Below are 12,907 nucleotides of genomic sequence, written 5' to 3' on the forward strand. Positions count from 1 at the left end.
ATATTTCTTAAGATGTAAGTTGTATACTATACTACATTTTTCAGTCAGGTAGATGAAAAATTAGATAATCTGAGGGTAAAACTAATGTTTGTGGATAACTGTGGTTGTTCTGTAAAGAACATGTGTATAGGCTTATATAATTGATATATTAGACATTAGATTAGTTACAGCATGTTTACTTATGCAGCAACTATTTTAATCTATTTGTTATAGTGTATATAACTAGAATATATATTCAGATATTTTGCATATTTGCACCAAAAAATAAAAGGGGATAATAGAATCCTAATTATATATAGGCTATTTTCTAATGTGCTATTCAATATTTTGTTATTATGAATGATGCTATAAATACAGTTCTTGGAATTAAAATGAAAAACCTATAGTTTGGGCTTCTTCCCAGTCCTTATATTTCTGAAGACATTTGAGTTTCATTAATTAAAGATTGTTTGCTTTTTACAGCAAGAAGAGAAAAAATTTAAATTCAGATGGCTTCTTTACCTTATGTTAAAAAAAATATTTGCATTCTTTTTTTTTAATGAAAGTAGGCATCCTTTATTTCAAATAGTATTATGGTGTTTTCATTTCACAAATTAACTACATTAAATTTCTTAATATGTCTTCCCTCAAACAGATCATTGATAACTGGAAGTATCATAAAACAAAAGTGGCTTCATATTGGCTCATAAAATTGGATTCTGTAAAACAACGAAAAGTGAGTAATGAATACCCCCAAGCAGGTTTTTGCTCTTTTGGATTATGTATTAACCTAGGATCATTAAACCACATTCATAACCAAACTGTACACATGCTCATTTGTTTCCTAGTTTCCTTTACAAACATTTGTTATCTACTATGTTTCAGGTGCTATTTTAGGTTCTGAGAATAAACAAGTGGATTAAAAAAATACTATTGTCTCATAGAGTTGTATTCTAGTTAAGGTGTTTGATAATAAATCAATATATAACAGAATGTATGGTGGTATTAAGTACTGTGGAGGAAAATAAATCAGGATTAAAAATTGAGAGAAGATGACCTAAATGAAATGAGAAAAATACTATGTAGACATCTAGCTACATTGCATTAAACAGAGGGAAGAACAGATACAGAGGCCTGGGGTATAAGTTAGCCTGATCTGTCCACGAGACATAGGGGACACCATTTATTTCCTGATTGACAGGATGGTTGGTTTGTGCTGGTCAAGAGTGTGTGATGTGTTGGTGACAGTTGAAGTTGAATAGATAAGCAGGATCAGGTCATAGCTTTACAGGCTGGGGAAATACTTTGGGTTTTATTCCAAGTGATGGAACACCACCAGAAATTTTTGAGCAGAGGAGTTACATAGTATGGTTTCTAATTTAGAGGGATCATGAGAGCTACTTGTGAAGAACAGAACAAGGGCAAATGGAAAATGGCAGAACAGAAGTAGAGACTAGGTACTCTATGGTTTTTAGAGTAACTGAGCTGAGAACTAATGGTTGCTTAAGCTAGCTAAGCTAAGTCACTTCAGTCGTGTCCGACTCTGTGCGACCCCATAGACGGCAGCCCACCAGGCTCCCCCGTCCCTGGGATTCTCCAGGCAAGAGCACTGGAGTGGGTTGCCATTTCCTTCTCCAATGCATGAAAGTGAAAAGTGAAAGTGAAGTCGCTCAGTCCTGTCCAACTCTTCGCGACCCCATGGACGACAGCCTACCAGGTTGCTCCGCCCATGGGATTTTCCAGGCAAGAGTACTGGAGTGGGGTGCCATTGCTTAGCTAGGTTGATAACTGAATTGAGTATACACTGGAGAAAGAAAAGGGCTTTATTTTCCCTGTTGTTTTGTTTTGCTTTGGTTTTGAACATACTAAAGTTGATACACTGATTAGACATCTAATGCAGATGTTGAATGTGTCATTGTATATATGAGTTCAGAGCTAAGGCTGTATATGGAGATACAAAACTTAAGAGTCACTATTAGAAAAGGCAGAGGAACCAGAGATCACATTGACAACATCCACTGGATCATCGGAAAAACAAGAGAGTTCCAGAAAAACATCTACTTCTGCTTTATTGACTATGCCAAAGCCTTTGACTGTGTGTAGATCACAACAAACTGGAAAATTCTTCAAGAGATGGGAATACCAGACTACCTGACCTGCCTCCTGAGAAATCTGTATACAGGTCAAAAAGCAACAGTTAGAACTGGACATGGAACAACAGACTGGTTCCAAATAGGAAAAGGAGTACGTCAAGGCTGTATATTGTCACCCTGCTTATTTAACTTATATGCAGAGTACATCATGAGAAACGCTGGGCTGGAAGAAACACAAGCTGGAATCAAGATTGCTGGGAGAAATATCAATAACCTCAGATATGCAGATGACACCACCCTTATGGCAGAAAGTGAAGAGGAACTCAAAAGCCTCTTGATGAAAGTGAAAGTGGAGAGTGAAAAAGTTGGCTTAAAGCTCAACATTCAGAAAATGAAGATCATGGCATCCGGTCCCATCACTTCATGGGAAATAGATGGGGAAACAGTGGAAACAGTGTCAGACTTTATTTTTCTGGGCTCCCAAATCACTGCAGATGGTGACTGAAGCCATGAAATTAAAAGACGCTTACTCCTTGGAAGGAAAGTTATGACCAACCTAGATAGCATATTCAAAAGCAGAGACATTACTTTGCCAACAAAGGTTCGTCTAGTCAAGGCTATGGTTTTTCCTGTGGTCGTGTATGGATGTGAGAGTTGGACTGTGAAGAAGGCTGAGCGCCGAAGAATTGATGCTTTTGAACTGTGGTGTTGGAGAAGACTCTTGAGAGTCCCTTGGACTGCAAGGAGATCCAACCAGTCCATTCTGAAGGAGATCATCCCTGGGATTTCTTTGGAAGGAATGATGCTAAAGCTGAAACTCCAGTACTTTGGCCACCTCATGTGAAGAGTTGACTCATTGGAAAAGACTGATGCTGGGAGAGATTGGGGGCAGGAGGAGAAGGGGACGACAGAGGATGAGATGGCTGGATGGCATCACTGACTCGATGGATGTGAGTTTGAGTGAACTCCGGGAGTTGGTGATGGACAGGGAGGCCTGGCATGCTGTGATTCATGGGGTCCCAAAGAGTCGGACACGACTGAGCGACCGATCTGATCTGATCTGATCTGTGCTATTTTAGTAGCTATAGTGAAGCTGTTGTATCCCTAAATAATGCAAACTATCACTTCCCCTTTCTGAAATGTATTGCTAATAAGGTGAAAGTTGACACTGATCAAATGATGACTTTGAAATTAGGTATTTTCCTCTGAGTAAACTGAAACCAGAATTAAGCATTAACTCATTCAACAAAGGACAACTTAGTGTCCTGTCACGTGCCAAGTGCTGTTCAGGAGAGTGTAGCAAAGCTGGTAGCAGAGGTAGATTGAAAACATTCTGTAAGCCCAGAATTCCTGTTCTCTGAGTCACTGACTGTACGTAGCCTTGATTCATTAAAAAAGGAACCTCTTATTGGAATGCTGAATCTTTTTGTGAGTACAATGTATTTTTTCTAAACTAGATGATAGATAAGTAAGTTGGTACTTAAAACAGATAGCCCAGAAACAGATTAAAATGTTCATAAGATATTAATACCTGATAAATATGACATTTCAAATCGATGGAGTAAAGATAAATTTTCCCATAAATGATACTAAAACAATCAATGATTTGTAAAAAAATTAAGTTGGAGCATTATCTCTCACCCTATGCAACAATAAATTCTAGAAAATGCTGTTGTTTTTTTACATGTGATATGATTATACAGAGTGATCAAATGATGTATGTGTCTGATAGTAGTACTATTTATGAATTAGGTGAAACTATTTTGTGTTTTAAGGGTGTCATGCTCAATTGTGTTTATAAATTTCAAGTAAAAATATTTGACAACAAGAAAGCCAGTGTAATAATAAGTTGCAAACTGTATTGAAAAAAATTTAAAAGCTTTTACATGTTGATATTAGACTAAAGGGATCTGAAAATTTGTCTGTTGGGTTGTAACATGCTAACCATTCATTGGACTATCTGTTTGATACATGTGCTATTGCTTAAGAAACTGCATCAAAGAAAAATAAAAAGAAACCTAGAAATGTGGATCAACTTTGGAATGTAGAATTGTGGTTCAGTCGCTAAGTCATATTTGACTCATTGTGACCTCATGGACGGGAGCGCACCTGGTTCCTCTATCCTCCACTATCTCCTGGAGTTTCCTCAAATCCATATCCATTGAGTTGGTGATGCTATCTAACCATCTCATCCTCTGGCACCCACTTCTCCTTTTGCCTTCAATCTTTCCCAACATCAGGGTCTTTTCCAGTCAGTTCTATGCATCAGGTGGCCAAAGTATTGGTGCTTCAGCTTCAGCATCAGTCCTTCCAATGAATATTCAGGCTTGATGTCCTTTAGGATTGACTGATTTGATCTCCTTGCAGTCCAAGGGACTCTCGAGTCTTTTACAGCACCGAAAGCATCAATTCGTTGGCACTCAACCTTTCTTTATGGTCCAACTCTTATGTCTGTACCTGATTACTGGAAAAAACCATAGCTTTGACTGTATGGACCTTTGTCAGCAAAATCATGCCTCTACTTTTTAATATGCTGTCTAGATTTGTCATAGTTTTCTTTCCAAAGAGCAAGCATCTTTTAATATATTGGCTGCAGTCACTGTCCACAGTGTATTTCGAGCCCAAGTAGAATTAGGTATTATTAAAAGTTACCCACCTAGAGGACCAAGAACTTAACTAATTTAACATCTAGATGTGCATTAATCAGAACTATCTTTCTTTGGACTATGAGTATAGTCAATAATTATTGGATGGCTATATCAGTTCAGTCCCCTGGAAAGCAGACATATGACAGAGTTAGAAGTGAAAGAAATTTCTGAGGAAAGACATACAAGAAAGATAAAGGTGGAGAGAGTTTGAGCAGGCAGGAAGAGCCTTCTGACTGGAGCTGGTCTGACACCAGTGAATGGAAAACAGGAGGACTGGGGAGGAAGAAGTTCAGACTAGAGAAGTTCTGAGTAAGACCTGTCAGGCTGATTGGGAGCCCAGAACACAAGTTGCTTGTGAGAGCGATCACACTGGGCAGAAATGGCTTCCCTCTGGTACTCAGCCATGCTCAACCTTGGCCAAGAGCAGTCTGGGGAGTACCTAAACTTGGCTTGAAGTTGTAAAATCATTGATCCTCAATGGGGATGCTGTCAGCTAACTGCACTCTTAGAGATTAGTTGATTCAAATGGCATATCTCCAAGGCTGCCACAATGGTTGTGTGTGATAAAATTTAGTGTGACAAACATTTATTGGTTGCCAACTTTGTACAAGAACTATACTGGGCACTGTTGGGGATTTTGAGAGTTGTTCATTCATTCATTCATTTATTTGCACATCAAAGCATGTACTTAACAATATTAATTGAGAGACTACAATGTCCCAAGCACAGTTCTAAATGTGGAATGCACAAGACTCATTTAAATCTCTTAATTTCATTAGAAACCATTGTTGAAATATGTATTTTACTTTTTCCATTCTAGTATCAAAGCTTTTGCTACTTGCTCATTAGAATGTTGTGAAACTCTCAGATTAGAATGCGACACACACACAAACGCTTCCACATATCTTATTTAAAAACTTCCTTAATGGGTGTAAAATTTAAAGGTCAATGATGTGGGACTAAACTACTGAAAATAATCCTCACTAGGTGAAAATTGAATCAGCTAATCTTACTTAATGTCATGTTGTGGTAACTTCACACTAGCATAATTTAGCCTTCTCCCAAGAATGCAGTTGTAAGGAATATACCTGAAGTATGAAAATATTACCGTGATGTTGGGTGGTGAAGAATGCCATATTTTCTGAAGAGCTTTTTTCTCTGATATCAAGTAGTGGTAAAAAGGTTGTATTATACTTACATTTATTTTAGGATTCTAAGAAATCCTTGTTTATCAAGTATTTCTTCTCTAAATAACAGTTTTAAAAATACCTACAGTAGCTGCTTCTGCATGGATTTTGATGTTCTTTTTTTTTTAATTTTATTTTATTTAGCTTTACAATATTGTATTGGTTTTGCCATATATCGAAATGAATCTGCCACAGGTATACATGTGTTCCCTATCCTGAACCCTCCTCCCTCCTCCCTCCCCATACCATCCCTCTGATGTTCTTATTTTCTACCTCTTTTTCACTTGCGCTGACACAGATGCTGTACAGGCCGTTCATTTTGCATCAGCAAAGATGCCTTTACCCTATAGCCTTGGCTGCTGCATGCATCATTAGTGCAGCATGTAGTGATTTTAATGCTATTTCTAAACCTCCCTCACCTCGTGCCATTATTTTAATTTAGGACCAACTGTTCAGCCATATGGAGCAGTTTGTCATTCAACATCTGTATGTACTTGCAAAATATGAATTTGTCTGTGTGCTTTATGCTTTCAAATGTGCTATATTTCATATGGAAAAGACATATCTTTTCATTTTATTAATGCTTTCATTGACTGAATCTCCCATTTATTTTTTCCCTTGGAGAGCTTAATGTTGGATCATGATGCTTTTAAAAGTCACAATGTCAGTAAGTGGATACCCATATTCTACAAGTTAGCCTCACTTGAGTCCACAGATAAACACAAAGGGCACCTTGCTGACCACTTGTTTTTGTGTTTCACAAATTATTCATCTTCCATCCATTTGCTTTTAACACCAAAGCACCCAGAAAATCAAATAGCATTGCAAATAGTACTGACACTAATTTGCCTCATTCCAGTCTGATTTCTTGCCTCTTTTCTGCCTTCCTAAAAGTATTCAGTTGGTGTTTTACTAGAGGTGCAGGCATTGTCTCCCCATCTGTGTGGCCTTTTAAGCAAACTGGTCCCTGATGGATTCCATGGCTCTGCTGGAGGGCATGCCTGCGTAGCCTTGTATGTACACAGTGACTCCACCCATCTTCTCAAGTATTGCTTGACTGAAGGTGAATCTGAATCTAAGCAGAGACAATTTGATTATCTTCTGATTTTGCTGTTGTCCCCTGGACAGATCAAATTAATTGTGAAGTATTGCTGGGTAGTGGTTAAGAACAAGGGTCCAGCTACAATGCTATCCGTTACCTAATTGTGTGATCTTGGGTAAGTTCCTTATCTTTTCTATGCCTGAATTTTCTCACCTATAAAATGAGATCCAAACATTTTCAAAACTAAAACATTTTTCAAAACTATTAGGCAGCAAAATCTAACACACCTGAACTCTTTCAGTGACAATGACATGACAGGAAGTTATTTTTGTCTGTCTCTTCCTTTGAGTATTCACATGTTTTCCTATAGAAATATAATGTTTATGATTGTGGAATCTAGCCTCAAGATTTTTGGAAAGAAATTATGGACAATTCATATCTATCTCAATGTTTTTATCTTGAGTATTAAATGAATTGCTGTCTGTAAAAGTGATTGGAACAGTGCTTTGTCCATTGTAAGCCCTCAATAAGTGTTAGCTCTGATTTTTACCTTGTTGACATAGGTTTCAATTCCTTGCAAGGAGCATTTTCACTAAAACAAATACCTACTAAGTGCTAGGCCTGTCTTGGGCCTTGAGGACCTGGTAGGTATAATTCTTGTTTTTATGTAGCTGACAATCTCCATTAACTACACAGGAAATTAAAATAAAGTGAGATAATTATTAATAGTAGAATTGGGCATTAAGGGATCATAAGGTATGTAGTGACAGGTAAAGGTCTCCCTGAGTCGGACACGACTGAGTGACTTCACTTTCACTTTTCACTTTCATGCATTGGAGAAGGAAATGGCAGCTCACTCCAGTGTTCATGCCTGGAGAATCCCAGGGATGGGGCAGCCTGGTAGGCTGCCATCTATGGGGTCGCACAGAGTCGGACACGACTGAAGCGACTTAGCAGCAGCAGCAAAGGTCTCCCTGAAGAAGTGATGTTTGAGGTAAAACATGGAAATTCACCAGGTGAACACAGGCAGTGGAGAGTCTATATGAAGACTCAGAGGAAAGATGAAGAGTTTGGGCTCCTGATCCCTTGATTTTTATTCTCTTATGGTTTCCAAATTACAGGTCTCTCTAAACCACTCCTTTCTCCAGGACCAGAGCTTGAAATTGAAAGGCAAAGGAAGCAAAAGAATCTTTCCAGTAGGCACTCTGGCAAAGAAGAAAGAAATTTGTGGGTTGCCCAGACCATGCTAGTTCCACAGTCAGGAAAATCACCCCTCAGGCAGTGATGTTTGCTGGCATGCAAGAGACCTGAAGGTCTATCCATCTTCATGTTGGAGGAAACATTAGGAGTGGAGCAGCTGCATTCCCCACCCCTAACTCTCTGACCACTTTCTGAAGTTGCTGCTTTTAGCCATGTGTTTTGGCTTCCCAGGTGGTTCAGTGATAAAGAATCCACCTGCCAATGCAGGAGATGTGGGTTTGATCCCTGGGTCAGGAAGATCCCCTGGAGAAGGAAATGGCAACCCGTTCCAGTATTCTTGCCTGGGAAATCCCATGGACCGAAGAGCCTGGTGAGCTATAGTCCGTGGGGTCACAAAAGAATTGAAGACTTATTAACTAAAACAACAAATAATAACAGCAAGGCTAGTATATTAGGCCATCATGCTTTAAAATTCCATCAAAATTAAGAATAAAACATAAACAGAGTGGTGGCCAAGAGAGTCTCCTCTAAGTGATGTACTAGTGCAGTACTTGGCACGGAGCAAGCAGCCTGTACGTGTGATTCACCCTCCTCTTTGGCTCTTATGCATCATATGCATTTCACTGTGCACATATTCAGAAAGAAATGAATAACCTATCATCTCAAATGCTATGTCACTTTGTGTGCGTGGGTGTTTAGCTGCTTCAGTCGTGTCCAACTCTTTGTGACCCCATAGACCACAGCCTGCCAGGCTCCTCTGTCCATGGAATTTTCCTGGCAAGAATACTGGAGTGGGTTGCTTTGTCCTGCTCTAGCGGATCTTCTCCACCCAGGGATCAAACTTGCATTTCTTATCATTTCCTATGTCTCCTGCATTGCAGGCAGATTCTTTTACCACTGAGCTAGTGGGGAAGCCTTCTGTTACTTTAAAGTTGAATAATTAATAATAGAATACAAAATGAAGATAGTTAACATTTTTTAACACTTTAATTTCATTTATTATATAGAACTCATATTTATTCTTAAAACCAGTTTATGGATTATCTTTGCTACTTTTTAAAATTCTTCCTGCATTATGACTTTTGGGTAAATTATTACTCACTAATACATAGAAAGGAGGAAGAAAAATTGAGAAGAGCATTGATTAAAATTCACCATGTACTGCTAGTATTGATTCTTCTATCACATCAATCGTAAGTCCTGTTTTCCACATTAAAAATATAAGAGGTTAAACTATTAGCTCAACTGCAATTGTAAAAAAAAAAAAAAGGTGTGAATTAATGTCTGATGTGCATATTTTATCAGTATTATTGTGAATAATTCATATTAAAAATTTAAAATCCCTCTTCATAATTAAGGTTTCATTATCTGTAATAACAAGGTTTTCTGGGACAGTTTTTTTCACAAGCTGCTTTATTACAGATGGCATTATCTTTCCTCATTCTTCTCCCCTTCAACCCACACACCCCTGATCCTTTCTCAGTTTACATACTGTTCCCACTTCACAGAAAGAAGCTGGAGCAGGAAGGGACGGCACCGTGGTGCTTACACAACTAATGTGAGAAGCTGTAGTTGATATTCTTCTATAAATAAAATGTTATTTGGAGATATTTTTTCCTGAATTGATTTTTAAACATATGTTGATTCTAAATTTCCCTTCATCAGAGAGAACTAATATCACTTCTTTAAATATGGCTGTTTTAAAGAGAAACAAATTAAATTCTTCTATCTGCTTCCAATTCTCTTATACATTTGTGCCTATGGAAAAAAAATCGTATCTTCTATCAGCCTTTATGTTTGAAAGTTGTTCTTTTTTCATCTTTTACTGTCTTATTTACAGTCAGTTCCTTATATTAGATGAATAAAATAAATGAAAAATTTACTTTGGTGGATTGAAATTAGGATACTATATTTGTGATATTTACTTTTTAAGAAAACATTTCATTGGAAATTTGTGAATTGAAAAAATATTAAATATGTCAAACTAGACAAAGTAGCTTTCTGGGATTTATACTTTTTTAGAATATCTATCTAGCAGCAGCAGGATTTTAGTTGCGTAGAATTAGATTAATCCTAGCCATTGTTTTGTGATACTCTCTCATTACTGGTCCATATATGGCCTGCTTTTATTAAATAGTGTTCTTAAGTTACTGTACCATTTGTGAACCCAACACCCAAATTAAGGATTTTGGCAATGATTTTGGCAACCTATGATCTTATCAAATGACTCCCTTCCTATCCCCCTGGCCCTTCATGTCTCAGGTAGCCATTTTCTGGAATTCGGTATTCCTCAGTCCCCCCCCACCCCCTTTTTTTAATATGATCTTATTATATCTATGTGTATTCCTCATAAGTATTTTAAAAATTTAACTATTTTACTTATATAAAAAGTTTCACCTTGTATGTATTGACTGGTATGTATTTTGTAAAAACTTAACCTATAATAATTAAGATGCTCTGTTATGTGCCCTTTTATTTTATTCAACTGCTGTATAAAAGTCTTAAGGGAATGAGCCTATGACTATTTATTTATTCACTTTCTCACTGATGGAGGGTTAGGTTTTCTTCAGGTGTTTACAATTGTGACCAGTTGTATGAACATTCTTGTACATGCTCTTGCTTTTAACCTATGAGAGATTTTCTCTTAGGAATAAACTTGCTGGGTCATAGGATATATGCATTTTCAACTTCAGGAGTTAATGCCCAGCTAATATTTTCCATTTTGTACTCCTGCCAGTTTTGTTTGAGATACTATAGATCCATATTTCTCCAATACTTGGTATTGTCAGACTTTTAATTTTTGTCAATTAAATGGATAGAAAATGATATCTAATTATAGTCTCAATTTTTATTCTTTATGTTTATTGGGCATATTTTTCTTCTTTTGTGAATTATGTATTTTTGTCCATTTTTTTCTGTTAATTTGTTGGTGTGTATATTAACAATTGGTTAGGCATTCATTATATACTCCTGATACTATTATTTGGTTAGATGTATATGTTTTGAATGTATTTTCCTAGCTTGTAACTTGATCTTTTATTGCCTTTAAGATATCTTTTGATGTCCAGAGTTCTTAATTTTAGTATAATCAAAATCTGTTAATATTTTATATTCTATACTTTTTTGTTATTTAAGTAATCTTTTTCTAACCCATGATAAAAGATATTCACTAATACTTTCCACTAAGATATTTAATGGCTTATTTTTCAAACTTAAAGCCCTAATCACTGTAGAGTTGATTTTTGTGGATTGAGTAATGATTTCAGCTTCAGCTATTTTTTCAAGAATATTACTATTTAAAAAATATCTGTTTATTGATTTACTTTAAATTTAACTTAAATTTAATTTTTAAATTTAATGTCTTCTTACTCCAATGGTCAGACTTACCACTTACGTCATATACCAAAGTTTCATAAATACTGGATCTGTTTCTGGATTTTTCATTCTATGCTGTCTTTTAGTGAATAAGTGAGTCAGTATGTGTGTGTGTAGTCATATTTGAATTAAATATATTCATCTTTGAATTTTAGACACATACCTATACACCTAGATTTTTAAATATTTTGGTTTTTGCACTAGGTTTTGGACATAGTAAAAACAAGTGTCCGCACAGTTCTTCCACGTATCTGGAAGGTACCTGATGTTGAGGAAGTGAATTTGTATAGGATTTTCAACCGAGTTTTTAATCGCTTACTCTGGAGTCATGGCCAAGGTCTGTGGAACTGTTTTTGTGATTCAGGGTAAGTTTTAAGTTATTTTCTATTACTTTCATTTTTTTTAATCTTTTACTATTTAATTATAAAGATAGCCCAATCAAATGGCTGAATTTCTTTACTCTCTTAAAATGTGGTTTTGTAACTGCATATAAGTTTCAGTGCTTAACTATAATTTATAATATTTAAGCTGATGTAGATGAGATGATGGCTGTGAACACAATACCACCTAACTAATTTGAATTCAATGGAGAGAAAGTATTCCCAATGAAAAAACTCAATTACATCAGTATCCTTATGGTTCTTCTGCTGTTTCCTTTATGTAACCATCTTCCAAAATCATGGCTACACTCCTGCTCCTTTCCAGACTTTCAGTCCTGTCAAAGCTGTTGTGACTCACTGTCATTTTGTCCTCAAGGTATCTAAAGCCAAGCATTCCATACTTCCCTTTTATTCGTAAATGGCTTCCCTTCTGGACTTCCCAAAATCCCATTATTACTCTCTCAGTCATACAGGTTTGGTATCTCAGGGGCATCCATGTCCTTTTTCTCCTTCATTGTCTTTTCAGCCATGGGCTAATCTTGTTAGTTTTTCTATCACATCCCCACTGTAGCTACTGTAGATTATTTTTCATTTTTCTTAACAGTTCTCAATTATTTAATTCAAGATTGTTCTTCATTGTTCCTAACAGTTATCTAGTATTTACTTGATAATTTAAATACTTTTGGAGATATAGTGCTGAATTTGATACAGTCCCTGCCCTTAAGAGGCTTCTAGGGGTAGCTCAAACAGTAAAGAATCTGCCAGCAGTGCGGGAGATCTAGGTTCGATCTCTGGGTTGGGAAGATCCCCTGGAGAAGGAAATGGCAACCCACTCCAGTACTCTTGCCTGGAGAATCCCATGGACAGAGGAGCCCGATAGGCTGCAGTGCATGGGGTCACAAAGAGTCGGACACGGCTGAGCGACTTCACTTTCACTTTTCACTTTCATGCCTTGGAGAAGGAAATGGCAACCCACTTCAGTGTTCTTGCCTGGAGAATCCCA

General features: G+C 36.9%; 1 protein-coding gene across 6 annotated transcripts in view; it reads left to right on the forward strand.

Annotated features, from left to right (window-relative positions):
* The window catches only part of TTLL7 (tubulin tyrosine ligase like 7), a 151,117-nt gene that overhangs the window by 111,946 nt on the left and 26,264 nt on the right, over window positions 1–12,907 (forward strand). For 5 of the 6 annotated variants that reach the window (XR_009735390.1, XM_061411457.1, XM_061411460.1 and 2 more), the window contains exons 18-19: window positions 635–715; window positions 11,729–11,889. Coding sequence is in view for 5 of the 6 variants with exons in the window: in XM_061411457.1 (XP_061267441.1) it covers window positions 635–715; window positions 11,729–11,889 (242 nt within the window). In the remaining variant the exon portion in view is untranslated. Of the gene's footprint in view, window positions 1–634; window positions 716–11,728; window positions 11,894–12,907 lie in introns of those variants that run through there. The other variant, XM_061411461.1, reaches the window with a different exon arrangement.

Source organism: Bos javanicus, chromosome 3, assembly GCF_032452875.1.
Source record: "Bos javanicus breed banteng chromosome 3, ARS-OSU_banteng_1.0, whole genome shotgun sequence".
NCBI classification, from domain to species: Eukaryota; Metazoa; Chordata; class Mammalia; order Artiodactyla; family Bovidae; genus Bos; species Bos javanicus.